The sequence below is a fragment of the Indicator indicator genome, chromosome 29, assembly GCF_027791375.1.
Source record: "Indicator indicator isolate 239-I01 chromosome 29, UM_Iind_1.1, whole genome shotgun sequence".
In the NCBI taxonomy this organism is placed as follows: domain Eukaryota; kingdom Metazoa; phylum Chordata; class Aves; order Piciformes; family Indicatoridae; genus Indicator; species Indicator indicator.
Window position 1 is genome coordinate 11,602,946 of NC_072038.1, and position 27,222 is coordinate 11,630,167.

The following is a 27,222-nucleotide window of genomic DNA, read 5'->3' on the forward strand; positions in this document are numbered from 1 at the left end:
GTACTTTTTACAGCACCTACATCCCATTTCAAAAATCAAGTGGTTCTTGTTGGAAGAAAAAAAGAAAAAGGTTGGTTTTTTCATTAGTGGTTTTTTTTTTTGTTAGGGCTAGCTTCCCCCCCAATGCAGAAAGACTTTCCCTATTTGTCTGCATTATGCCTTAACAAAAAACAGGGAACAGAAAAAGGAGCTGTTCAGAAGGGCAATCAAGTAGAGATGGGAGAGGAGAGGAAAAAATATCTAGAGAAGTAGCACACAGAGCTAAAGCTATTAGAGAGAATTTTGTAATACTGAACAGGAGCTGCTTTCTAACTACAATAAAACGCCAACTTTCCCAAAATTCACAGTTATTTTGTGAGGCAAAGATGTGAAGAGGAGAAACTAACACAGCTAATGCAACTGTGGCTTAAAAGCCAGAGTTCACAGGGCTCAGAGCGATTATCTTCAGGAAGTTGTTCAGCTTTAGTCCTTGGTTTCCACTCCATTTCAGACCCAGCATCCAAAACCTGGGCTGAATCTTCCCAGCTGCAGTGTCAGTGCCATCAGTTGAGCTGAAACTCACATGGGCTGGTTCCTCTCTCCCTGGCAGCCTGGTAAACCACCAGGAAATCTTTGAAGCGAGGAGCACAGCCCAGCCAAGCCTCACCAAAGTGTTCATTGCCAGTGAAAAGGAAATCTCCACCTCCCTTCTTCACCTGGCACTGTAGCAGAGTTCGGATTAGGCCTCTCCAGCCACTGCTGGCATCATCCTGCTGGAAAACTCTGCTCTTCTGCCTGTAGACTCTGTGGGCACTGACATCAACCTGGGAGACGTGGTGAGCGGTGTCGTGGCAAACAGCTTGGATAGATCCTTTCACCACTAGATGGGAGGGAGACAGGAGGGGGTTATGGAGCAGCAGGTAAGTAGTTCAGGTTGTACAGGTTCACCATGAGCCAGCGGTGTGCTCTTGTGGCCAAGGCCAATGGTCTCCTGGGGTGCATTAAGAGGAGTGTGAGCAGCAGGCCAAGGGAGGTTCTGCCCCCATACGCTGCCCTAGTGAGGCCACATCTGGAGTACTGGGTCCAGTGGTGGGCTCCTCAATCCAAGAGAGACAGGGAACTACTGGAGAGAGTCCAGCAGAGGCTACAAGGATGCAAATGAGAGGTTACCAATGCAAAGAGAAGAGAACCATGCCTCTGCCACAAACCTCTTTGCTTCAGGTACCAGAACTCAACAATCCAGGAGGCAGAAAAAGCTAATTTCTGAAGCTTCTGAGATCTTCCTCCTCTAATTCAATTTCCAAATGGATCCAGAATTCTGTGTAACAAATGCCTCTGATCTCCATCTCCCTCTGTGTGTGCAGTCAAGTCTATTGACAAGCTATAATGCACTCGTTCCTGATGCTCCAAGTTGCTCCTGTGCTGCTCAGGGCCTAGTGACTGCAGACCTGTATCTGAAGAAGAGCTATAAAGCCTCTATTGACTCCCACTGTTATTTACACTTTCATTAGCAGCTATTTTCTCTAATCAAAAAAGCTGATGATAGGATTTGTGAGCTCAGTGCAAGGAAGTCAGGCCATAAATAGAATCAGTTCAAAGGACCATTTCTTCTGCTTGGCTGCTGCTGTGAGTCTCACTGTCCCTTTGTGTGCCTGGGCCTCCACATCTGTCAGTCTTGGGTCTTTCAGGCAGTGCAGAGGGGGAGAGCCTGGCATGGGAACCTTAACTTCATCAGGTAGAAACAACAGGCTGGATTGCATCAATTAATTGGGAAGAAGAAGAAAAATTACCAGGGACACAGGGGCTGTGCTCTGGGGTTGTGTGAGCACTCTGAGGCTGGCTTTGATTCTACCAGCCTTGGAGTATGGCAAACCCTAGCAGGAAAGCAGTGCTTTGGTGGATTTTTTTAAAACATTGACTAGGGGTAAATATAGTTCAGACTTCCCTTTGTGTAGATACCTTTACAGCAATAATCACAGCCATTTGGAGAGGCAGCTCTGCAGCTTTAGCTGTCAAAGAGCTACAAAGTTTCATGTGCAAAACTATGGGAATTAAATGACAAATCATGGTAGAGAGGAGAAGAAAAATTATCTTGCAGCATTAAGGAAATGGGGAAAAGTTTCAAATGTGTCCCATCAAACCAGAATTTCTTATTATTTCTTGGCTTACAGAATATTAACTGCTCCGTTTTCTCCCAAGGCACAAAAGCTAAGCAGTGTGTCACTGCAGTGGGTTTAAATCACCTGAAATCCCCAGCTCTGTAGAAAAAGAACTGGGGAATGTGCAGATTGTGAGGGAAGAGAGAGAGAGAGCAGATTCACTGGAAAAAACCCAAATGGATGAAGGGAATGAAGGGAACACACCAAATATGTACAACATGTGTGTGTGTCTATACATCTGGCTTTGCTGCCTGTAAGAGCCGGCAGCATGCTTGTGAGAACCAGGAAATGAGGACTCTGAAAGAGCCTCTCCCTCCTAGCCTTCATTTCCCCCCACCTTCAAATTCTTTTTCACAGTTAGTCTTCTGGCAGTCACATCACAGTCATTGAGAAAAGAAGCAAATAAACCCAAATAATCAATGCGTAATTCAGGCAGAATGACTTCCCCTTAACCAGCTTACCAAAATCACTGCTGCAAATGGCCATCAGAAGCTCCACGTTGTCACAAGGGCGGCACATAGCTGGGAAAGAGAAGAGTCAGTGACTCACAACACTGCCATGGCCCTTTGCTGGGGGGCTGCTGAGTTACCAGAGGAAATGGGGCACAGCTACTTAGAGCTTTATGAGCAGGTGCAAATCAGAATTCTTGTTATGCAAATACACCAAAAGAAAGAAACACAGAGGGTCTGTAAAAGTCTGAGTGAAAAGGGAGCCTGATAGCACAGAATCCCTTCATCAACTGCTGAAGCACACAAAAACTAGAGCAGGAAACACAGCACCTGGCACATCCCTACCCTCTACCACCTTTTCAACCTTTCCAGATTGTTTTCTCTTTGACAGAATGAGGGGGAAGACCCTCCTATATTACTTCTGGCTTCCAAAAGACAAGAATAAAGACAAGCATCTATGTGAGTGTGCTGGGAGCTGTGATGACCTCAGACACTGCAGCTCCACAGCCAGGGAACACTCCAATACTGCCCACAGGGAATTTCATTCCAAGTGTGGGGTAGCAGGACAAGTCATTCAATAGGTTGGTGATGAAAGAAAACAACTCACACCACATCTGATGCCTTCGTGAGCCTACCACCAGGTGGTTCCTGTGATCAAACAGGCTCTGCTCCCCTGTGAATGCAGTTCTGTGTTCACACACTTGGCTGCACCCTGTTTGCTATATCAAAAGCTGCTGTCTTCAGTGGGCAATCAGGCCTACAGGCAGCCCTGTGCCTACAGAACGCCCCTCTTGGTGGGAATCCAAACCCATCCTGCACTCATTGAACAGTCAGCAGGCCCTCCCTTGCAATGTCCGACCCCTCAGCCCAAACCAGCTTCTGTCACTAGGGACATGCTGGCAAGGTCCATGGCTACCAGATGCCACCCTGGGCCTGCACCCAGAGCGGAGCCCCGAGGCTGGCGCTGCCCTTACCTTCCACCAGTGCCATCTTTCTGAAGTCAGGGCCAGCAGCGCTCTGGGTGCTCAGCAGCTCGTACTGGAAGCTGGCGCTGCGGCGGCTGATGTCCCTCTGCGGGCTGGCCTGCAGGAAGAGGCCCACTCGTGGTGCGTGGGCGCTGAAGCAAGACACGTGGTGGACTCGGGCCCCTCCTGCCTCGCTTACCACCAGATGCAGCTGCCCAGCACGTTCCACATAGATGCTGGCACCCTGGAAGTCGCTGGCAGGTTTGATGCAGACTGTGGTGTGCCGGGCACTGGAGAGGTTGGGCTCCAGAACCACCCTCAGGGCTCGTGCTGGGTACATCCATTCCAGGGAGCCCTCGGTGCAGCGCAGGTGGACCTGCTCCACCGCACGGGAACGCGGCTCCCAGCTCAAACCACTGCCAAGACAAGACCAGGAATCCATCACTCAGTACCCACACACAGGCAGAACCTGGCAGTCCCTGCCATCCTGGCTGCCCAGAAGCACAGCTGCTCCCAGCTCCCACTCTCCAGGTCCCCTCCTGCAGCTGGGAGCCATGGGGAGGGGATGAGGATTGCTCACACCTGCTGCTACACCTGGGTGCAAAGAGAGGAGCCTCAAGGCCTTTTGTCTACCTGCAGATCCACACAGAGCTGTTGGAGGGAAACCTCTCTGCCAGAGAGCAACAGAATCTTTCTGTGGGACAGGACTAGCCAGGGCTCTGTGGAAAGTCCCAGTGGTGGGTAGGGCTAGGAGCTGTGGGTGCTGATGAGCACCGCTGTCACATCTGAGAACTGGGGTTTAAAAGCCTGAATTTCTACAGTTCTAAAGTTCCCAGTCAGAGTTCATCAGGGAAACGTTTCTAATGGCAATAGGTGGTGCTAGCCCTGCTAAACCGCTGTCATTTCCTTGCCTTCAGAAGAGGTGCCTTTGCTCACGGCACTTAGGAAGATCAAATCTGTAACAGCAACATTAGTTAGAAGCCAACAAAGCACAGAGGAAGAGTATGGCATTTGTGAGAAAGCTTTGCTGCCTGCTTTCCAGTCAAACTCAGCACAGGGAAGCTGGCGGCGCAGCTGCTCTCCGGAGCTGTAACCGGCTGCTCCCCACTCAGAGGCTGAGACCCCCGGGCTCTGTTACTGGGTCCGGGCCGGTGCTCGTTCCCCGCCTACCTGCCCCTCCAGCTGCAGAAGTCGGCGACTCCTGGTCGCTGTCCAGCTCCTGCCAGCAGCAGCAGGAGGGCCGGGAGCCGGGACAGGCCTCGCGGGGCGGCCATACCGGGGCCTGCGCTCTCCGCACAGGGGCTGCGGCCCCTGCGGGCCGGGCTTTAAGGGCCGGTGGGAGGAGGGGGGCTGCCGGGGCCCACCGCCCCCGGTCTCTCTGGCGGCACCGCTGGGACCCCACCAGAGCGAGTAAAACTTCCTTAAGCCGGGCGGGGACACGGCGAGGTTGGCCACGGCGGCAGCTGCTTGCCTGCCCTCTTACAGCACACAGGCCCCGCAGCCCCCTCTTGGCCTTTAAAACATTTAAAAGTGATTAATAACAGTTTCTCGTCGCAGTTCAGGGACAAAACAAAAATCGTGTCAACATAATCAAAGCAAACACTGAATGATCGATGGAAATGCAATGGTTTTAACTCCTGCGTTCAGGGGTCCCTGCACACGAAAGCCCGGCGATTATCATGCTAAAGGTCGATAATTAGATTCCTATATGCATCGCCCTCTCCATCTTCTCAATGAAGGGCATGGGGAGCTGCTCTTCGGCAGGTCTGAGGGAGCCAGGCTCTGTGCCGTGGCTGCTGAGCGTGGAATCAGCGTTTCGCGGCCGGGAGGGGACAATGGCGCTGGGCGCAGCCTGGGCTCCGCTCGCCGTTGTTCGCCCTCAGCCCCGCCGCGCCCTCGGCCACCGCGACCCTCCGGCCATCTGTTACCTTGCGGTTAGCAGCGTGTTCCCACATTGCCTGCAGATGCGCCAGGAAAGGGAAGCAGTCGGTCTGCTGGATTTCTGCAGTTAGCGCTTTTCCTGAAGAGGAAAATACATGTCCTAGAGGAGGCACCCTGAAATCAGAGCTTTAGCCATCATGTATCTTACCCTGTGACTCTTTGAATCTTATCTGGACAACATGGGACTCCTTGAATCTTATCTGGACCCACACATAACCATTTCACTTTTCGTTCACCAAATAGTTTACATTTCTACTTTTATTATCAAAAGGCAGAAACAGAACTTCAGCCTTGACTTTCCCTTTTCTGAGACCCTACCCTTCCTCCCCACACAAACCTGTGCTGTGACTCCTGACACTTCTAGGCTAAAGTTTGGCTCAAGTTGGTGCTGAACAGGGTTTACTCCAGAGGTTCTAGAAGCATTTTAAACGGCATTAAAAGTCACTCTTGTATTAAAGTGAGTGCCAACGATCCTCAGAGCTCTGTGAAACCATTGCCTTACCCAGCGAAGAAAAAAACCTGCTGAGTATCTGTGCTCTGATGCCCACGGGAATAGGAAATAGACCACCAATGGCCTTTAAAAGGTTTGATTGTGGCATAATACAGGAGTGAAGAGGCCAGAGCTGTTGTCTCTTTTGTGCAAATGAGATGGGGGAACAGAGGAGAGGACTCGGGAGGGGACTGACACCATGATAAAGTAGGTCTGGGGACATCTAAAGAAGATCTGTGAGCATCCAGAGGAGGTCTGGGTTTCTGAGGATATTTAAAGCCGTTTGTGAGAGGCAATGTAGATATGTCCGTCTCTTCCTTCTGGCATGGCACGGCACGGCACGGCATGGCATGTAGGGGTATCTGTGGGGTCCCCACAGTATCTGGGGTGTTCTATGGAGTTGTGGGGTCTCGGGTTTTGGGGTCCCGCAGGATTTGGGGAGGGGTCTCTGGTTTTCGGTGTCCCCCGCATGCCCGGAACTGCCAGCCATGGCCCCCGGCTTTGAAATGACGCCCCTCTATCTCCTCTGTTCTATATAAAGGCTTCTAGAATACAAACCCCAATTGTAAGTAGAACCAACTAGGGTTTTGAAATATAAATTATGTATATATAAAGTAAAACCAGTGAATTTTCCGTTGTGAGTCCTGTTGCTCTTTTTCTTAATTTAAATGGAAAAAACTCTGAACAGAGCCCAGCTGAGCTGCTCCCCGCGCACAGGAGCGGGAGATGTCCTGTCAGTGCTGCCACCGTGTGTTTAATTGTCGTCAGTGCAGTTGTGCAGCGGCGTGTGCCGCCCCCTCAGTTCTCAGTGCTGCCACCGTGTGGTTCATTGTCGACAGTGCAGTCGTGCAGCGGCGTGTGCCGCCCCCTCAGTTCTCAGCGCAGTGTTTAGGTGTCGACACTGCAGCTGTGCAGCTGCCGTCTCAGTCTTCTCGGTGCCTTGCAAGCTGCCCCATGCCAAGAAAAAATGGACAAGTGTTGATTTCAACCATTTCTGTTGGAGGCTCAATACTCTACTGGCTGGTTATTTATTTCTTTGCAACTAAGATGCCAAGACACTTCAGAGCTGTGAGCAGCCAGGTTTGCTCTGTTTTTGGTTTCTGAGAGGTGGGAACAGTGCAGATGGCTTCTGCTGATGTTTGGACACTAAATAATACAGACCTCAAACTGCACCATAAGGAAACAGCTGCACTGTCACAAGTACACTGATCCCTCCCCTTCCTTACTGCCCTGTGGGGAACCCAAACAGTACTGGACCCCAAAGTGTCACCTTTCTTGGATGTAACCCCCCCTAAGATGTTATAAATTCTACTTTTGGATTTATTACTTGCCTTTTAAGCTCATCCCCCCCCCCCCCCCCCCATTTAGTGCAACTTGAGAATATATTCATAAACACTATCATTACCAATCCCCTCTCAGCATTTCCAAGCTGAAGAAGACCTTTGTTAACGTGTTGGCATGTTCTTGTATGTAGTTATCACTATTTTAAAGTTACAGCTCTTAAAAGTAATATTTTCACACTATTCTGATCCATTCTTACTGGATAGGAATAGCTACTATACATATTGAAGCTACAAAAATAAAAATCCATTCTGTTTTGCTATGAAAACCCTGCAAAGAGAAGACTGCCTGGAGGTACTCTGAGACTACAACAGCTGGTAGCAGACAAAATGGTTTTTAAGGGGTGTAAACTTTGAAGGCAGAATGCAATGAACTCACAACGTTCCCAATTACTCTTAAAATTATTTTTATGCTGGATTCTAAAAACGATTTGCAAACAAAACATCACCAAAGATGGATTACAGACAGCATGAGGGTACAGAGCACAGCCAAGAGGGCAGTGTGAGCGAGGAGCAAACAGTGCTGAATACATTCATACTTCTGAGCAGGTAAGAGCTGGATTCTCAGCTCACATAAGTCCCCATCCCTAGGTTTAGTCAAGGCATGTGGCTTGACTCCAGCTACAGGTCTCTCCCTGAGATGCCCCAGACCTGAAGTGGGTGCTCTGCACTCACAGCAAAACAAGACACTTGGATCAAGCTCTGCTTTCAGACCTGTGGCCTGAAGCAAGCTCAGCAGGGAATGTGCAAATGCTCTCCGTGTATGTAATTGTCAAATGAACAAGTGTCCTGCTATCTCATTCCTGTGCTTCAGTAGCAGTCAGAGCATTTGTAAAGCAATGCTTCACATTCAGCAGGATCTATCAGGTACTAGTTTACCCCTAGTATATATCCTCGTTTACTCCTAACTGAAGGGTCAAACCTTTTTCCTTTCCAAGAGGAAGAAAATTGCTAGTAGTCAGCATGAAGTGCAGAACAAACCAGGATTTTCAGTCAGAACACATGCAGTGATTCCCAAGTGTCCTACTGCTAACCAGAGATTAACTACCCAGGTTACAGTGGTGCTCTACCAACAAGCATTTGTGGCCAAGTAAAAAAAGTGTACTAAAACATTGCTATCATTTTGCTATTCCCAGCTAAGCCACAGTGCTTTGAGGCTTTTAAGCAGTGAGATAACAGTAACACTCTAAAAGCTGTGAGATTCAGTGCAACATAATACAGAACCAGAAAGAACTGGCCAAAGTGAAACCAGACCCCCAGAAAGGCTCTCCATGCACTTTCAGTTTTTGTACTGCATGCCACAGGACTGAGAACCCAAAAGTAAAGCAAGGGTCTGGAATCTGACCAAACCCAGACACACTGAAGTGCCTGCAGCAATAAAACCTAAACTTTGTGGCTTTGCTTTTGAGCACTTGACAGCTGCTGTTATTATGCAGCCGGCACTTTTCACACAAGGGGGTGCTGCATGAGGATTGCCAGAACAAACTGCTCACGACTTTGTCTTTCCAGTGCTGACCAGGAACAGGGTAGGGGAGAGTTGCTCAGTGTTGGATCAAGACCCAGCTGCAGAGCGCCCTCGCCTGGGTAGAAAGATGTACTGCAGCACCTCCAGCTTTTCAGAGCGACTGTGCCGGTGCTTTATGCATCTGCAACATGAAAACCCCATGGAACACTTTTACACTTACATCACACACAAGGTATTAGGCAGATATAGCTCCATTACAAATTAGAAATGTTCATTTATGTTTCCATTAAAATCTGGGAGCCCACAGACTCTGGAATTTTAGACCGGACTGAAAACAGTTCAATAAAAGCAACTCAAAACAGGGTTTAACCCCATTTGCAACACAGTAGAAAGGAGGATACCCTGAAACCAAAGGGCAGTGTGTTGGAAACAGCAAGGCATCCCAGCAGACTCTAGTGCTAATGCTGTATGTTTAAAAAGAGCTATTTTTTGTTGTGCATATGACAGCTGCATGTAGTTACAAGAAAAGGATGACCCCATGTCTGATTGGGAGGTGGACACTTGAACCTCAGAGTATTCTCCACACCATAAATATAATTGTCCAAGAGGCCTCCTCATGCTTACAATGGCTACATTTGCTACATGGCATTCACTGCAGTCACTGACAGTCACTGTGACACACAAACTTCTTCACTTCCACCTGTCCACTACACACAAGACCATTCCCCAGTAGTTTTCCCAGACACATGCTCCTTTCACTTACAGTTCTCCTTTCTTTCCCCTAAAGGAGTGGTGGATTGACATTTCACAGAGGATTGCACACATTTAGGCCTGGCAATGAGCACAAGGACCTTGCATGCACACAGCCCAACACCACCAGTGCCCACTCAGGCAAGCACAAGAGGAGAAGCCAGCTCACCCACCGGGAGACTTTCAACCTCCTGCCATCTCTTTTTTCCTAGATGTCAGGAGCTAAAAGAGTGAAGTTCTTCAATAACTCAAGTTTCTTATGCTATAAACCAATGTAAATAATCATCTGACCAACTGTAGATAACTCTTTTAAAGTGTTTTATGACTAAATCAAGTAGACAGCCGTGTCATTTCTCTGCTTTTCATAGCACAGACCCTGCTTCTCCTGTCATCTGCTTGTAAACAGCAGTTACCCAAGAGGAGAACTTCACTGCTTTTAGGCTGTTGATAGTTACAAGTTATTTAAATAATTAATAACTTAATTAATAGAATTCTTGAAGCTAATAAAAATTCAACCTCATAATTTAAAACAAAATAGTAGACAAATATATCTAACATACTTGGGGGGATTTAAACTAATTTTTTTACATATATTTAACTATTAATTTGTTCTCTGTATTTACATACAATAACATAATTCAGATGAAATGCATAAGGCTAATGAATATGGAATTTACAAATGCCTTCTGCTCTACAGTTCATGACACTCTTCACATTTTCAGGCAGGTATAAATTCACTGCTCATCAGTAGTATTTAAGATCTAGCACACAGACTTTCTACAATAAAACCCCATCAAGGTAAAAATGCTCTCCAAAGAGGATTACAATTGAAGGTTTTAAAAAATACTGCCTTTGCCATGGGTGCAATAAATTACTCTAAAATCTCAACAGTCCATTCAGCATTAATGCAAATGCCACATGCATTGCTGCAAAAAGTTTCATTTTACAAAACCTAGAAACCAGGCTCTGCTTCACCCTGTGGTATCAATTTCAGTTTGCATCAAACAAACCAACAACAAACAAACAAATAAACAAATGACTGGGGGAGTTCTGAGAAAAGCAGCAACCTTCAGAGCTCTGACCAAAGCTCTCAACTTCTTTTACAATCTTGGCTTGTGCAAGATATATTCAGCATGAATTATTTTGCAGTTTGGAAGATCCCTTCAGCGACTCAGTTGGACTTGACTGAATTAGGGACAAGTTTGAAGCCTCAACTCATAGCTCTCACGTCTTGCAGGCTTAAAGTACCTAGGACAGAATAGGCAAAAGGAAGCAGGTTTTTACTTTAACTCTGAAGGTGTTTTCACCTGAGAAGCTTTGAACCTGAGAAGCTTCAGATATGCCAAACTGACAGTTTCTGTGTCCTGCTGTATGGGTTCTCAACCTTTACTGCCAGTAGAGACCATTTTTCTCACCTAAAATCAGTTTTCAGGTCCATCAAGGTATCTTTGACTTCTAAGAGCCAAGCAGAAAACAAATGCTTCCATGCTTGTTTCACAATCAAATTACACACATGAAGGCCAGGGCTTGCTAGCCTCTGCAAACAGCTCTGAACCTCCACATTTAAAACTGAAACAGTTAGCAGACTGACTCACTATTGACTATTTCCAGGTAGTTACAAAGCAAGATCTTCAACAAGACTTGAGAAAACAAACACATCTGCCAATTATAATTATGTCTTTAAACCCCTTCCTTAAACAGCTTAAAAAAAAAGACAGCTTCTTTGTCCAAGTCTTCCTCCAAGAACCCTCCCCAACAATGACAGAGTTGCATTTACAAAAACTAGAAGTAGTCTCTCATTGACCTGAAGCAGCATCAGTCACAGGATCACTCAGTGCAAGTCACAGAGTTGTATCTTGGGTCCTCAGGACCTCAGGAGTGCTCTGGCTATGGCTTACAAAGCTTCTGAAAAAAGTCATTGGCTAACAGAACTTTTCCAGAAACTTTTGGTCCAAAAGCTTATTTCTTCCTAGCTGCCTTCCCAAGAGCTCCCAGATCCTCTGCTCTCCCAGTCAAGCCCATTACATATACACTGCACAAGCTGGTGAACAGGTAAGGATTTGTCTTCCTCCCAAGAAGAGATGGCAATCAGGGGCAGGCTGTTGTCAGAAAATCAGCTCATGTCCTGCTTGGTCTGGGTTTCTGTGCCAGGGGAGAGGGCAGGTGGAAGCAGGCCAAACTCCCAGCTGTTCCCCTTCCCAGGGGTATCAAACTTTGCAAACATTATGTGCAGAACATCTGATTGCACAGCAAGGAAAGGCTGCAGCACCTGTCTCTGTCCTGCCACTCGAGCAACCAACTCCTCCAGCTAGGCAGGCTGGGCATCACCACTGACCAGCCGTGGGAGTTCAGCTGTGACAGTTTTCACGCAGTAACAGCATGGCTTTTTCCTCAGCTCTACTTCACTCACGGGTATGAACCTCACAGCATAAACCTGAAGCTAGATTAGGTGTTCTCAGTGGTTTAATGAGCTGAAGTGCAGCGCTGCATGACGCTCAGCTCCATCACATCTACTCATCCTCATCTGTCTGCTCCCTGGCGGGCTCTGGCTCGGACGTGCTGGAAGCGTCGTCGTCTGTCTGCTCCCCCGAGTGGTACAGCATCAGCGCACGAGTCTTGTGAGTTATGGTGACAGTGCAGGGCCCCTGGGCCCACGGCTCCCCATCCACCTGCATCGGCGTCTTGGAGCTCTTCAGGATCAGCTGCCATTGAAAAAGAGCACAGGGTCACAGCAGCTCCCAGGAGCTTTCAAGGCAACTTTGTAACCACTGATGCTGCACCTTCTCAGCCTGGCCAGGGAGAAACTCAGCATACAATCAGTTCACAGAATTCTAGCTTGATGGGGATAGGAAGGGACCTCTGGAGATCATCCAGTCCAACCTCTCTGCTAAAGCAGGGGAACCCACATCAGGCTGCCCAGGATCACAATAGCCAGGTGGGTTTGGAATTTCTCCAGAGAAGGAGACTCCACAACCTCCCTGGATAGCCTGCTCCAGGCCTTCAGCACTCTCACACCAAAGAAGTTTCTCCTTCAGTTCAGATGGAACCTCCTGGATTCCAGTTTGTGCCTGTTGCCCTTTGTCTTGTCACTGGGCATCATTGAAGAGTCTGGTCCCATCCTCTTGCCCCCCACCCTTTAGCTCTTTCTGAGCATTGCTCAGATCCCCTCTGGGGCTGCTCTTCTCCAGGATCAACAGCCCCAGGGCTCTCAGCTTTTCCTCCTCACAGAGCTGCTCCAGGCCCCTCAGCATCTTTGTAGCCTCCATTGAACCCTCCCCAGTAGTTTCCTGCCTCTCTCTCTCTCCCAGAACATGACACAGTACTCCAGATGTGGCCTCACTAGGGCAAGAGTATGGGGGGAGGAGAACCTCCCTCAAGTGCTGGTCATGCTCTTAATGCACCCCAGGAGACCACTGGCCTTCTTGGCCACGAGGGCACACTGCTGGCTCCTGGTGAATTTGGTTGCACTCACAGGCCACCAACCACAGCAACTGAGGACTGTGAGTTATGCAGAATTACTTTTTACTAGGAAGAAGAACATCCAGCTCAGCTGCAAACTGCAGCTTCAGCTCAGACAGTTGAGAGTTTCAGATTCTACCCCAGGAGTTAAACCCAAGATGGGCTGCTAGGCCTCACTTACCCTCACTGTGTGTGCCTGCCCTAGGCGCACAGGATTGGCTAGTTTCACTTGAATCTGGGCACAGTGAAAAGAACCATGAACACCAACAACTTCTAGAAGTCCATCATCGTGCCTATGAATGAAAAAAGGAGACTTTTTAGTGATGCTTCTGAGCTGTAGAATACCTGCCCAGATGTTCCGCAGCCCTTTGATGGCTATCCCTATAGAAAAGACAAATGTTACTCTACAGAGCTGTTTAACTTTCTGTTTCTGCTGGACAACAAACCACACAAGAACACAAGTATGGAGCAACAGCCCAGCTGGGACACCCCAGCTAGCTCCTGGAAATTGTGGATAGATGACTTTCCAAGGTGCAGAGGTGGATTTCTCTTCCATAAATCTGTACAATTCTCTAACACAAGGGAAATGAAAACTCTTAGATGGCCTAAGGTCACAAGGAGTCCTTCTAACTTCCAGACAGGTCTGGCCACATAAGGACAGCTTGCTGGAGGGAGCTGCTTACACTACAAGCAATGTTAAAGGGGAATAAAAAAGCTGCACTGTGTACCTTGCCAAGGGGTAAGGTTCATCACCCATTCCTTCCCAGAGCCTACAGCCACCTCCCCAGTAGCCAATATTCAGGACAATGATGCCTTCCAAACTGGGCAACTCGATTCTCTCACCATCCAACTCTAGCTTTAAAGACAAAAAACAAGTTAATTACTGTGGCTCAAAGCAGTACTTCAACATCAGCCTTGATGCATTTAAAAGGTTTCCACCTGAAGAAAAGCTGGCCCTGTACAAATGAAATTTGTTTGCTTTCATACTTTAAAAAAATGGCTTCAGATTTCACAAGATAGCCTAAAATGTAACAAATCTCTGTTAGTAGAGAAAGGAACTCTCACTTATGCAAGTCCCTGGTGCTAAGGCAAATTTTATCTGCCCATCAGTACTTGAACTGAGGCAAGGCCAGAAAAACATGCAGAAAATTTTCAGTTCAAGAAACTTACCTCAACCTTTCTGTTAAGATCTTTACATTCTTGTACTAAGCAGTCTTTGGTTCCATAAAAAAAATAAACAGCCTATAAAAAACAAAATCAACAAAAGAAGGAGAACAGAAAACAGTTAGAAAAAGACAATACAGGGGAATAAAGCAATTTAAAGCAAAAAACCAGCTTTAACTCAAGCCAGCAAGGAGAAAATGGCACTTCCCCAAACATACCTTGTTGATAATTCTGCTGGAAAACAGAGAGGGAGTCTTCTGACGATGAGCATGGAAATTTAAAGCCATGAGAGCATCGGGTCCTATAGAAAAGTAGTTGTTCATTGTGAAGACCTGCAAAAGAGAACTTCCAGTTAGGCTCTTATTAAATATCATTACTAGGACTTAAAAGTCAGAGTGTTTAATGGGAGGGAGGTAACCAGAGAAGTATAAACACAGAGGTATTCCACATAATCCATATTTACACTTGCAAACCATACCTTTGGTTTCCTTAAGTTGTAGTATCCTTTGTTTGTTACTTGAACCTTCCATCTGAAAAACAACAGCCATGACTTAGACTCATGACAGACTTCTCAGTTAGGAATCTCATTTCTACAGTGGGACGAAGTCAAAAGACTCAAATTTAGTTAAATTACAAAAGAACTAAGCCTTGTAGAACAACAAAATAAATTTTGGACCTCAGCTGCTCTGCATTTCTTTCCAGCAGTACTTGTGTTTCTTTACATACAGTGCTGAAAACAGCAGTGCTGCAGCAGTGTTTGCTTCTACAGAATTCATCTCTGCCCTGTTCCTTACCTGTCCAGTTTGATTCCATCTGCCTCCATGACATTCCGTAGGATTTGCTCCACAGGGACTTCTCCAGCATAACCTGCACCCCAGCCCAGTGTGTTAGACAGGTCATTGCCTGTTCCCAGAGGTAAAATTGCAACTTGGGGAATATAACGTTCTTGCCCCTAGGATACAAAACCAGAGTATCAGCTCCTTCTTCAGCACTCCTTTCCTCCCCAGAGATCAATAATCTTCACGGCAGTTTGTGCTGAGGGTTGAGCTGGCAGTGCTAGGATAGCAGAGAGCACGTTTAAGTACTTGGTGTAAGGATAACACAAAGGAAATGTTACACAATGAGAAGGAAAGGGAATACCAACACAACATGGAAACAAGTGGGAAGGACTGAGCAGGGCATGACTCCAGAAGAATGGTGCTTTGGGCCTCTAAGTGGAAGCCTGGACTTCTCATCTGATTTCCTTGTGCTGCAGCCACAGTAAGTTACTACTCCTGCATGTCCCTCTGGGAAGTGATAGCAACGCCAAGAGGGAGGTAACCCATGAGGCTCTGAAGCACAGCAATCACCAACATGCTCTTACAGACTGAAGTGAGCTTAGGTCTAACCAACAGAAAGACAGTGGAGTATCCAACCAGGGACAAATTCACATACTCAGGAGAGGGACAGTCAGTCTCTAAGCTCCAGAGATGTCACCTCACAAACACACAGACCCAGCTGCTGCCAGCTGCAGATGCTAGACCCTTCTGCAGATCACAGAGTGACAAACATTTGACATGGCCACCTCAGCAAAGATCTTTGCTCTCTTTCCCACAGAAGCATGATCAGCTATTTCAGATGTACCTTGGCCTTTGAAAGTCAGCTCTGAAAAGTACTTGACTAAGTGGTTACTAGATTTTTCTAGATGAGTTATCAGCCAGGTAACCTCTCTTTGAGAGTCAAGATAAATGAAGGGAGCAAATAACCTGCTGCTGATAATCCCAGCAGTATTAATGTAACTCCAATGGCTCCATTGGAATACTTAGAAACAAAGAACACAGATTTCATCAACTATTTTGCCTCTGAGGGACAATATATCAAGTGTCCAAGGCCAAGTACCCAGATAATCATGTTCCTTAGCCTTTATGGTTACACTTTATTGCATGTCTAATTTATCAGTACATACAAATTCTCTGCTTACTGTTAATAGGTGAGGCTGCAGACTGATAAGATTGTTTAGAACATATGATAAGGAGCAAACCACTACACTTATTCATACACTGGCAATATGAGCAACAGAGCCAGCAAAATGATGAGGTTTTTAGAGAGGATTGAGTGTGCTGGGAGACAGAAGCAGACTGTGCACATAAGCCATTGTTATTGAGGCAGTTTACAACAAAATAAATCTGCTTAGACAAAGAGGAAAGAATAATGCATAAAATATTCTTGTTTTACTGAAAAGAACAATTGCAAACATCATTAAAAACCTAAAGCTTTCCTAGTTTTCTGAACTACAGGGACTCAAAGCAAGATGCATTCATCCCCCACCACAAATAAGGAATTCTGCAAATATTTCTCTGCAGGCTTACTCAGGAAGATGAAAACAATAAAAGCAGGTAAGAGAGTGGGTGTAGCACTTCAGCAGTTCAAAACTCCTTTCACCCTAAGACATCTTTTAATCTAAAGCCCAATACCTTTATCTTCATCTCATCAATTGCATCCAGGACCCAGCCTACTGTGCCATCCCCACCACAAACGAGAACCCTGACAGCATTGCAAGGCAGCAAGAGACAAAGCTGGAGTGCTTTAGCCGGTGCAGACTTGCTTAGATCAAAAACCTGGAAGAAAGGAAAATAGAAAGCTCTGTAAGTTCATAAAACACAACTCAGGGTTTGCCTCACAATAAACAACTTCAGTAAGTTTACTCTAATGCAAACCAAAGAGTCTTCATTCATAACATTACATTAACAAATAGAATGGCTTGGGTTGAAAGGACCTTAAAAATCTACTGCCACCAAGTAAGCAAGGTGGTGTTCAGTGGAGTTCAAATTTCTATCTTATGATGGTGGCTTCTCACTGTACATACCTGAACAGGGTTCAACAGAATTTTAAATTCTCTTAGCAAAGTTTCACCCATGTTGTTCCCACTGCGAGTATTGGCCAGGACGATGACTGGCATCCAGTGCTTCCTGCTGTAAGGGACTGCCTGCAAAAAGGGAAAACTCAGTCAGTCCTCTGAAAACCTGCAAGCTTTGCTCCAAAACCTGTCCCCTCTGAGTCCTGCAGTGAGCACTGAAGCTGCAATCAGCAATTAGACTGAAGTAGTCAAACCAGAAATAAACACTTCTGACACATCAAGGTTGAAGGAAAATCACAACACATTCAAAGAAGAAAAGGGCAGAAATCTCAGGGTTGTTTTGGAATAACAAACCCCCAATGTCTGCTCATGCTTCAGCTACCGCATTAACAAATATCAAATACCTTCTAAATCACACTGCAAGTCCTTCAGATACTTTGAACCATTTACCTGGCAGTTATGAGCCTGACAGTGTGCTGAGTTCAAGTCTGATTATGTGGGGTTTGGGATTTTTCTGTTCTAAGCCCAAGCAGCAGCAGCCCATTACCTTTTCATAACTGGTTCTTTTGTCTTTACGCAGCTGGTTGATTGTAGACAAATAATATGGTGGAATAATTAAGTCTCTGAATTCTCCAAATGTGCACTCCTGAGTCTTTAAATGATCCATCATGCACTCGTCATGTACAGTGTACTGACACCACACACACCTGGGGAAAAAACAAACCAAAAGCCATGACAAAAGAAATCCCTCAGACAACAGGCACTTGGATTTTGCTCCTTTATTTCAGATGCACTAACTTTCTCAAAGGCACCACTCTAAGGAATAGTCTACCATAGAACAGTTTGGGTTGGAAGGAACTTCCACAGATCATCCAATCCAACTGCCCTGCAGTCAGCAGGGACATCCTCCACTCGATCAGGTTGCTCAGAGCATTGTGGAGCCTGACCTCCATTATAACCAGGGATGGGACCTCGACTACCTCCCTGGGCAACCTGTTACAGTGTTCCACCACCCTCATGGTGCAGAACGTGTTCCTCACATCCAATCTAAATCTGCTCTGCTCTCATTTCAAACCATTGCCCCTTGTCCAGTCACAGCAGGCCTTTGGAAACAGTCCCTCTGCAGCCTGTCCCCATAGCAGAGGTGCTCCAGCCCTCTGATCATTTTGGTGCTCCTCCTCTGGACCTGCTCCATCAGGTCCATGTCTTTCCTGTGTTGAGGGCTCCAGAGCTGGATGCAGTACTCCAGGTGAGGTCTTACCAGAGCAGAGTTGAGTGGCAGAATCTCCTCTCTCTACCTCTGTCCATGCTACTTTTGATGCAGCACAGGCTGCCAATGGCCTTCTGGGCTGCCAGTGCCCATTGCTGGCTCCTGTCCAGCTTCTCATCCACCAGCACCCCCAGGTCCTTTTCTGCAGGGCTGCTCTCAATCCCATCATCCCCCAGGCTGTACTGATATCTAGGATTGCCCTGACCTAGGTGCAGGACCTTGCATTTTGCCTTACTGAACCTATATTCTATATATTGCCTATATTCTAGGCACGTTACAGAGCAAACCATGCATGCCCTGCAAGCTGTATTGGCTACAGAAAATGACATAACTTGGTGATGTGCTTCTAAGCCTAGAAAAGCATTTGAATCCTGTGGAGAAGAAAACAACCAAACAAACCTGCTTTAAATTAATTCTATTGCTTTCACTTCCCAAAACAGGTGCTATAGGTATCCCTTTGGCTTGTCTACAATATTAACAGACTGGAAGCCTGTATGAGAAATTGAACTCTTAATCCTTAAAGAGCCCAGAGAAAACAATACAGTTCAATTTAATAATGCTGAATAACACATTTCTTAATATTGCCAACAACCCTTTAAGCCTCAAACCTGAATGGTTACACAGCACTGTACAAGGCTGGTGGGATTTCATCAAGCAAAATTGCTCAGCTTTTTGACCTATTCTATAAGATGTCCTGGAAAAGGGACTGGAACAAGAGCTGCAACATCCACTACCAGCCTCTGCAGAATGTTAATCCTTGTTTGCTGCATCCAAAGCCTTGGTTTAAACAGATGTGAAAGCTATTTTTAGAGTCCTTCTGACTAATCCAGCACACAACCAGAGTAGCAATGATACTCTGGCTGCCACGTGACTTCCCTTCCCTCTCTTCATTCCTTTTCTTTCCCTTTTCCTTTCCCTTACCTCTCTTTGCCCCTTTCCTATCCCTTCTGCTTCCTCTTCCTCAAACCTGATACAGGACAGTTGTTTGTTCTAGTTACACTGGGCAGAGGAAATAGCCTGAAATTGTCCCAGGGGAGATTTAGGTTGGAGATTACAAAAAATTTCTTTGTTGCAAGAATGATCAGGGATTGGAACAGGCTGCCCAGGGAGGTTTTGGAGTCCCCATCCCTGGAGGAGTTCAAGAAACCTGTGGCCATGGCACTTTGGGTCACAGTGGTCTTATGCTGATGGTTGGATTCGATGATCCTGGAAGTCTTTTCCAACCAAAACACTCTATGATTCCTTGACATCTTGGTGCCCTCAATTGTGAGCTGTGCCACCCAGATTGCTCAGGCTATCCACTGCACAAATCACAAGTGCATTAGAACCTTCTTAAGGTCTAAAGCATAAACTTTCTTGGGCATAGAGTGCCTTTTCAATCTAATTACACGGTAGCTAGCACATCATGCTGAAGTAATGCAATTAAGAGAAGTGGCCATGAGATGCAATGCCATACTCTTAATCTGACTGAAATTACCCACAAGCATTTTAATTTTAGATTCCTTTAAGTTGTTTTTTAACAGTTTCTCATTTGACTACTGCAGGATCTCCTTGGGGTGCTGTGCCCCAATAACCCTGTGCAAAAACACAACACTGACGTGGCATCACACTCAAACAAAGCAAACTCCCCGGTGGTACCTGTAGTCACAGAGCTTGGGCTGCGTGCCACACTGTTGTTTGCAGACCATGCAGCAGCTGCAGAGCGGGACGTTGCCCCGGATCCAGTGGTGCGGCATCGAGCTGTGGGCTCCAGCACTGCCTCTCATCATGATTTCCTTGCAGAGGAATCGCCGGTCGGCCGCCTTGAGGCAGTCCTCGCCGACACGCAGCCCGCAGCAGCTGCAGAAGGCGCCCTGCAGGATGTGCTGGGCGCAGACGCAGCAGTAGGTGGGCTGCCCGAAGAGGTCTGTGTAGTGCCAGTCATGTTTGCTCTTCCGAAAGATGTCTCGGATCAGCAGCTGCCGCCGGGACCGCTGGAAGCTGCACCACAGGGTGATCAGCACCGGCAGGAGGACGGAGCACAGCGTCCAGAACACCAAACTGCAGTCGGCCAGGCCCGAGGAGGCCGCGACGCTCCTGCTCCCCGGCCCTTCCATCCCTCAGCAGCTCGGCCTCGCCGGCCGGCCCCTCACACCGCCCGGGCACACAGCAGAGCAGGTCCGGGAACGGTTCCCTGCTTCAAGGAGCCGACGTGCAGCTTCACGGAGCATCTTATAATCCCTTATTAGGACCCAAGCACCTCCTGCCCCCCCACATCTGACCTCCCAGCCGGGCGCAGGATTTCAGTGCTGCCCAGGGGCGAGCCCTGTCTGCCCGGTGCTAGAGCAAGGCCGGGCCGGGCCCTTCTCTCGCCCCACAGGAGGGCTCCGACTCACGGCTGCGGCTGCCCCGAGCGCTCCGCTTCTACTCAGGCCCCTCTGCAAGGGAGGACGGGCGGGAAGGAAGGGGAACGGCCCCGCGGTGTGGCCTCCGGCCCCTCACACCGCCGCGGCCCCTCACACCGCCGCGCCCCCTCCGCTGCTCTGCGCTGGGGGCCTCCGCCGTCCGACCCTGTTCCCCGTCCGCAGCACAGGGGGAGCTCCCGGCGGCAGCTCCCCAAGGGGCAGTCGCTGGGCCGAGCGGCGGCACGAAGGAAAGAGACAGGCGGCAGCCGCCGGGGATGCGGCGGAAGCGGAAGCGGCAGCGGCGGAGGGCGGTTGCCAGGCGACCGGCTCCGCCCGGAAACGGCGGAGAGGGTTCATCAGCCCTGTGTCGCGACTACGCGTTCAGTGCCGGTACCTCTCGTCTGTCGCGACAGGCGCCTCGGCTTTGTCTCCAGTGGGAGCAGGGCAGGAGCTCGCTGGGGCGCGGGGCCGCAGCCTGCAGGCAGCAGAGGCGAGGCGAAGGGGCTGGGTGGAAGAGGCTGGGAAATGCTGCTGCTGGAGTTCTCGTGGTTGTTTCTGTGCTACCCCGCTACCCCACCCCTACGTGCTTCCCCCCTCTAATGTCGTTCTGCCCTTGCATACTGTGCTGTTTCCTGGGCAGCAGTTCTAAAACAAATAGTCACTGCCATTAGAAACTACAGGCTTTGCACTTTGGAACCAGTCCCTTCTACAATAAACTCAATCAATATACACAAGATTTCCTGGATTTGGGGCTGTTGCTGTCTTAAAACACCTGCTGTGAAGGAAAGGTGCTCTGCAGTCTGACAGTACTCAGGTTTCCAAGGAAAACCTCGTACTGGAGGTGAGAATTGCAGAACTGCTTTGTCGGACTTACAAGCTCCTCACTAACTGGGAACAGTGGTGCTCGTCCAGCTTGGCTGGCTAAGGAGATGTCATACAGGTTTTCACCAAAGTGAAGGATGCTGAAGATGTCCATCCAAGGGGCCTTTAATGGAACCCCACTCTGACCTGCTCTTTCATTTCCTGATCCCTTCTGCATCTCAACATTTTTGAGACTCACAGCTCTGTGCCAGATTTCACTGACACTCAGCAGACACAGTGGCACAAGCAGAATAAACTCCACTTTAGGAGATAAAAAGGCACAGAGAAGAGACCTGCTCAATGCCAGGCTGTCAAACCCCAGCTGAACCCCTGTGGTGCAGCAGATATGGCATTGTGCTGTACCTTCCCCTCCAAAGGGAGATGCTCATTACTGACACCCTTCCTACAAGAGCCCCTGGTGGATTCCAACTCCTCATTTCATACACAGGAAATGTGTCAAAGGGACACATTTATTTTCCTACAAACTGGTGATGCTGGTGCTGTATGTCCAGCAAGGCACTGCTCAGGAGAGGTCCAGATGATCACATTTCTCAGGTTGGAAAGCATCTGTTTGCCAAGTCATTTGCTAAACTCTGTTCTTACTCCCCACTGTTAAGGACATTTATAATTCTGTTTTCTACTAACTTGTCCTGAACAGAGAAGGATTATGTGAGTTTTTCTTTGCATGGTTCTATTAATTTGCTAACAGTCGCCCTGTGGTGTTTTTCAGCAATGGCAATTTGGCTTTGCTTGAGTTAAACCACATCAACATGTGATTCTGTGCTGGAGTGGAGTTACATTTAAGTTGAATATTAGGAAGAATTTCTTTATTGAAAGAGGAGTCAGGCATTGGAACAGGCTGCCCAGGGAGGTGGTGGAGTCATCATCCCTTTAAAAAGTGAGTAGATGTGGCACTTTGGGACATGGTCTTAGCTGAGTGTGGGTAGAAGGTTGGACCTGATGATCTTGGAGATCTTTTCCAACCTTAATGATTCTATGATTCCAAAAGACAATTTTTGAGGAGGGGGCCCAATTTCAGTTGCCTTTGAGATTAACATTCAGTAAGGGGCAATTCTTACATTCACAAAATGGTTTGGGTTGGAAGGGACTTTAAAGATTATCTAGGTCCAGCCCTCCTGCCATGGACAGGGACATCTGCCACTAGCCCAGGCTGCTCAAAGCCCCATCCATTCATCCCAGCCTTGAACACCTCCAGGGAGAGAGCATCCAAGACCTCCTTGGCAACCTGTTACAGTGTCTCACCACCCTCACTGTAAATAATTTCTTCCTAATCTCCAGTTTAAGTCTCCTTTCCTCAAACGTCAATCCATTCCCTCTTGTCCTAGTTGTTTCCTCTCAAAACCAATTGTTTAACTTAGGCAGCCAAACCCATCCCTTGCTCCGCTAAACTAAGATGATGTGTTTTGTTTTCACAAATTTAGACTACCCAGTGTGTAACTCTGAAGTGGAAAAGAGGTCTTCTATTCTCTTTCCCACAGGAGCAGAGTTATGCTGAGAATGTGCAAGCAGATAATAGCCCAATTCAACACTTGAGGCCAGATGTCTTCAGAACCACGGTATCACTGCAAGTAGCCAAAGCATAAACAAACAGTTGTGACTTCAAATAGGGGAGTGCTTCTGTCAGTGCCACTCATTTTGGAAGAGACCAGGAGAAAGCAGGAACAAAATGCAGAAGTTACTTCTGCTTGTCTCCTTTTTGGTCCTGACGAGCACTTTTTCAGGTAGGAGCTTGTATGAAACAAACTTGTATGTGTGTGTAGAGCTGCACAGCATGTTATAAAAGTATTAGTTCATCAGCCTTGTATTTGAGTGTCTTCATATTTCATATTTAATGCTAAACTAGTTTTATATTGCAGGCTTTCCATGATTTCTTTTAAACAATCCTGCCATTGTATTTGATATTTTGACTCTCTGCATTACCACACTGTAGCCATTCACTGTAAACCCCCCAAAAGTTTAATTTTACTAGCTTACTATTTTAATATTATTTTACCAAGGTCCTTCAAGCTGAGTGCTGAATGCAATCTCTCCTCTGCAACAAAAGCCCGACTCACTACTTTGAAAAAAAAGAACCCTAAAAAGGAAAGCACCACAGAAAAGAGCAAAGAGTTGGAAGAGCTGCTAACATCTGTGGTTAGATGGTGCTGTTATCTTTTCTCATTTTAGAGAAGAACAGGCATATGTAGGGTTGACTCCATACTGGTAGAACTATAGAAAGCAGGAATATAAAAATGGTTTAAAATTCCACTCATCTCTCCTGGAATGCAATATTCCCTGGGAAGGGGCTGGAATGAAAGAACACTTTGTCTCTGGACAAAACTCAGGTTTGGAGACATTTTGTTTGACAACTGACAGGTAAAATACTCACTCTTTTGGGGGACATTTCTGATCAAATTTCTGCTTTTCTGTCTTCAGCCTCTTCACCAATTTTGCTTGGAAAAGATGCCAAGCAGGTTCTGAGGAGTCGTCGTGAAGGCAGACCGAGGAAAGCTGGTTTCCCTGATGAGCCAATGAGGGTGATTGGTGATATTTATTTTAAAATTTAATCATCTAACAATAAAAGAAATCACAATACCAACCTCCCCAAAATATTACTGCTTGGTGTTAAGTTTCTATAGATCTCATTCCAAGCAGTACATTATGAATATCATCCTTTTAAGCAGCTGAGTTCTTCCAGGAATCATTACAGCCCCCTCCCCCATCTCCCCCTTTTACATTCTTTCAATTACTCTTAACTATGATTCTGTAAGTGCTGGGCATTGCTGAGGAAATGTGTACTTGCAGAATGTGGAAATGATTTATCAGGCTTCAAAAATGCCAATTAAATTATTGAGAAGAAAGTGGCTTTTCATTTGTAGAAATGTGGATTTCCTCAGGTTGTCCCTGAAAAAGGAAATACCAGGAAATGTCTTCTGCTTGCAGTACATTCTGCACTCAAGGCAGAAAGGAGAGGTCAGTGGTCAGTGTGGAGATTGAGATAGTTCCGAAGTAGCTTTTAAAATCACTTCCTTTCACTCTTTTATTTATGGATGCCACAGGATGGATTGTTCTGATATGGCAGAAGTTTTTAGTCGCTAGTTTAATGCAGCAGCATCATTTGTGCATGCAAGGTTTGCCTTTGTTTATTTCTAAATCATATTCTGACAAAAGAAAAAAGGAAAAGAATTAAAGAGTCTTCTGTTTCCCTTGCTTTAACAACTTCTAACACATAATCCTGTGCTTCTCAAGAGGTACTTAAGGTATTTTAAAATGACTGCCTGTTTCTTTCCAAAGTAAATAAATTGCTAAAACAATACCCTTCTGAAGAGGCAACCCCCCCAGAAGCTGGAGAGCACACCACAGCCTGGGCACATGTGACAAAAACACAAGGGGCTCAGTCTGGGAAGGTGCTGGACACTTCTGAACCCTGCAAGACACAGGGTGCTGAGACCTGGCAGGACTGAGCTCATTGGACTCCTAGTGGACAGCAAGTTTCCTATGGGCCAGCAGTGTGCCCTTGCGGCCAACAGGGCTGGTGGCATCCTGGGGTGCATGAAGAAAACGGTGTCCAGCAGGTCTGAGGAGGTTCTTCTCCCCCTCTACTCTGCCCTGGTGAGACCACACCTGGAATACTGTGCCCAGTTCTGGGCTCCCCAGTTCAAGAGAGACAGGGGGTTTGCTATGGAGTCTCTGTGACAGAATGAAATGAGTGTTGGGGTGAACCCACCTCTGCTCAGCTATTTTTAGCAAAAGCTATTTGTACCAGGCCAGATATTGCTGGAATTTAATTTGCAATTCTTTGTGACATTATTTGACTTTGACAGAGCTGCTTCAGACAAGAAGCCTGTGCAGCTGCAGGCAGCAAGACCTGCATCTTTGAGGACTTTAAAAATGTAATTTCTATTACCAGCATCTTTTAATCTCACTCTGACCAAGACCCTGCTCTTCATCATGTGCCATATTCTCAGCCATACAGACCCATTCTCCCCCAGACCATGATGCAGAGAGGTTTGAGCCAAGTCTCCCCATGCTGCAGGGACAGAAAGCACAGTAGAAGACAGGATATGGAGGCTTCCTGCTGGCACCCAGTGTGCCAACCCTCTGATCAGCACAAAGAGCAGAGAGCTGGATGACAGCAGGAGGTCTTGGCCATGCAAAGGGTTTACACTGCAGCTTCCACTCCTACTAAGCTCCTCTGCAAAGCCCTGGGGGTTTCCTTTGAACATATTGCTGTTCCCAAAGTTTATGAGCCCTCCTGTGCTGGGGCTGCAACTTTTCAAGCTAAATTTTGTTCCTGATAGAAGGCAAGTATTTTGTTGGTAGCCCTCCAGCTTGATAACTTGTGGCTTACACCAAACCCCTTATACATCAGAACAGGAAATGCACATTAGTTAATCTATCACAGAATTCAGATGCATGCTGCTTACCAGAGCTCTTCAGGCTACTGCCACATGACCCTGCAAGGGGTTAATGTTTTTGAATCAGCAGGAATCCATCTTCAAAAGAGGCTATGACAGACCTATCTGTGAGAATCCTTCTGTCCCCTCAGGACCCACAGGTTTCTGTGTCACTATGCAAATAAGGAAGGTGCATGCAGAATTCCTGTTTTCCTACTCATAATTCCTATTGTAAAATTCTTGCTCAGCACATTTACTGATCTGGATGTTGATGTCTTTCACTGAATATAGCTAGGTTGGGGCAGGCTGACTGACAACAGAGTTTCTCTGTATTTGATCATTTTAAGGGACAAATTAATTGTTTTTATATAAGCTGTAAATTCTCCTGGTTCACTGCCCTGACATTAGGCTTGGGTGATTCCAATCACTTTTCCCTGTCTTTAACAGGAGTATATGCTTCACCTCCAGCGCCTGGAGCAGAGATCAGAAGAACAATTCCTTGAGCACTGGTTGAACCCATATTGTCTCCCACACTGCAACAGGGATTTAGTGCATCCCGTCTAAAGGCTTTGCCTATCCCACACTCAGCAGGTATATTTCCTGTACAGTGAGCATTTCCTTCTTTGTAATAAAAGACAGAGCTACAAAAAAAAAAAAAAAAAGGGGAGAGAATAACCAAAGGATGGAGGAAAGTACCTTGAGCTGAAAAGTGTCTGGCCACAGAGCAGTGGCAGGAGACATCAATCTCCTAGGCACCAGCTGTGGCACAAAACATTTGGTGAAGCATTGCTCTGTGGACATAAGGTGGTGACTGAACAACATTCTTATCAATGTTGCTTCCTGTCTGCTTGAGCTCCTTTCCCAACTCATCTGTAGTTGTTTTCTTAGCTCCCAGTGGGACTGTGGCAGGATTAAACTCAGCTGTCATCCTTGAGCTCTGGAAGATGCAGTCTGTCCTGCCACCACCTGAACCTGTTCTGCACTACCTGTTAGAATTTGCTGATTTTTTAAATGGAATTTACTATTTACTGCACATACTGGTAAACATCAACACACAACATTTTCATGTGGCTTAGTAGTTCTGTTTGTGATTTTCAACATCAGTGTAACAGCATCATTGGCTTTATTGCTTCTCTTTATCTCATGTGTCACAGATTTCAGTGGGCAAACACACTCCAAAGCAGAGCTCAGAAGCCAGCACCACTCACAAGCCCCTCATTGACACAATGACACATCCCAATGGTGCTCCATGCACTTTAGGTCTGTGATGTGTGAGGTGTCCCTGCCCATGGCAGGGGGGTTGGAACTACAAG

At 46.9% G+C, this 27,222-nt stretch overlaps 3 protein-coding genes across 3 annotated transcripts; 1 reads left to right on the top strand and 2 right to left on the bottom strand.

The window, feature by feature from the left end:
• Positions 1–542: 542 nt before the first annotated feature.
• Positions 543–4,826, bottom strand: LOC128976645 (meteorin-like protein). The gene is made up of 4 exons (XM_054393962.1): positions 4,723–4,826; positions 3,562–3,968; positions 2,600–2,659; positions 543–859 (listed from the first exon to the last, which is right to left on the bottom strand). Exons 1-4 carry the CDS (start codon positions 4,824–4,826, stop codon positions 543–545), a joined length of 888 nt encoding a protein of 295 aa, XP_054249937.1.
• Positions 4,827–5,360: 534 nt separating this feature from the next.
• Positions 5,361–20,363, bottom strand: DGKE (diacylglycerol kinase epsilon). Its single transcript, XM_054393771.1, has 13 exons — positions 19,906–20,363; positions 17,545–17,704; positions 17,007–17,126; positions 16,615–16,758; positions 14,956–15,113; positions 14,640–14,691; positions 14,380–14,493; positions 14,168–14,239; positions 13,726–13,853; positions 13,179–13,290; positions 12,053–12,240; positions 10,767–10,786; positions 5,361–5,572 (listed from the first exon to the last, which is right to left on the bottom strand). The coding sequence occupies exons 1-13, from the start codon at positions 20,361–20,363 to the stop codon at positions 5,361–5,363; spliced, it is 1,938 nt and encodes a 645-aa protein (XP_054249746.1).
• Positions 20,364–23,199: 2,836 nt separating this feature from the next.
• Positions 23,200–26,473, top strand: C29H17orf67 (chromosome 29 C17orf67 homolog). Its single transcript, XM_054393992.1, has 3 exons — positions 23,200–23,254; positions 23,949–24,049; positions 26,357–26,473. Exons 1-3 carry the CDS (start codon positions 23,200–23,202, stop codon positions 26,471–26,473), a joined length of 273 nt encoding a protein of 90 aa, XP_054249967.1.
• Positions 26,474–27,222: the final 749 nt, after the last annotated feature.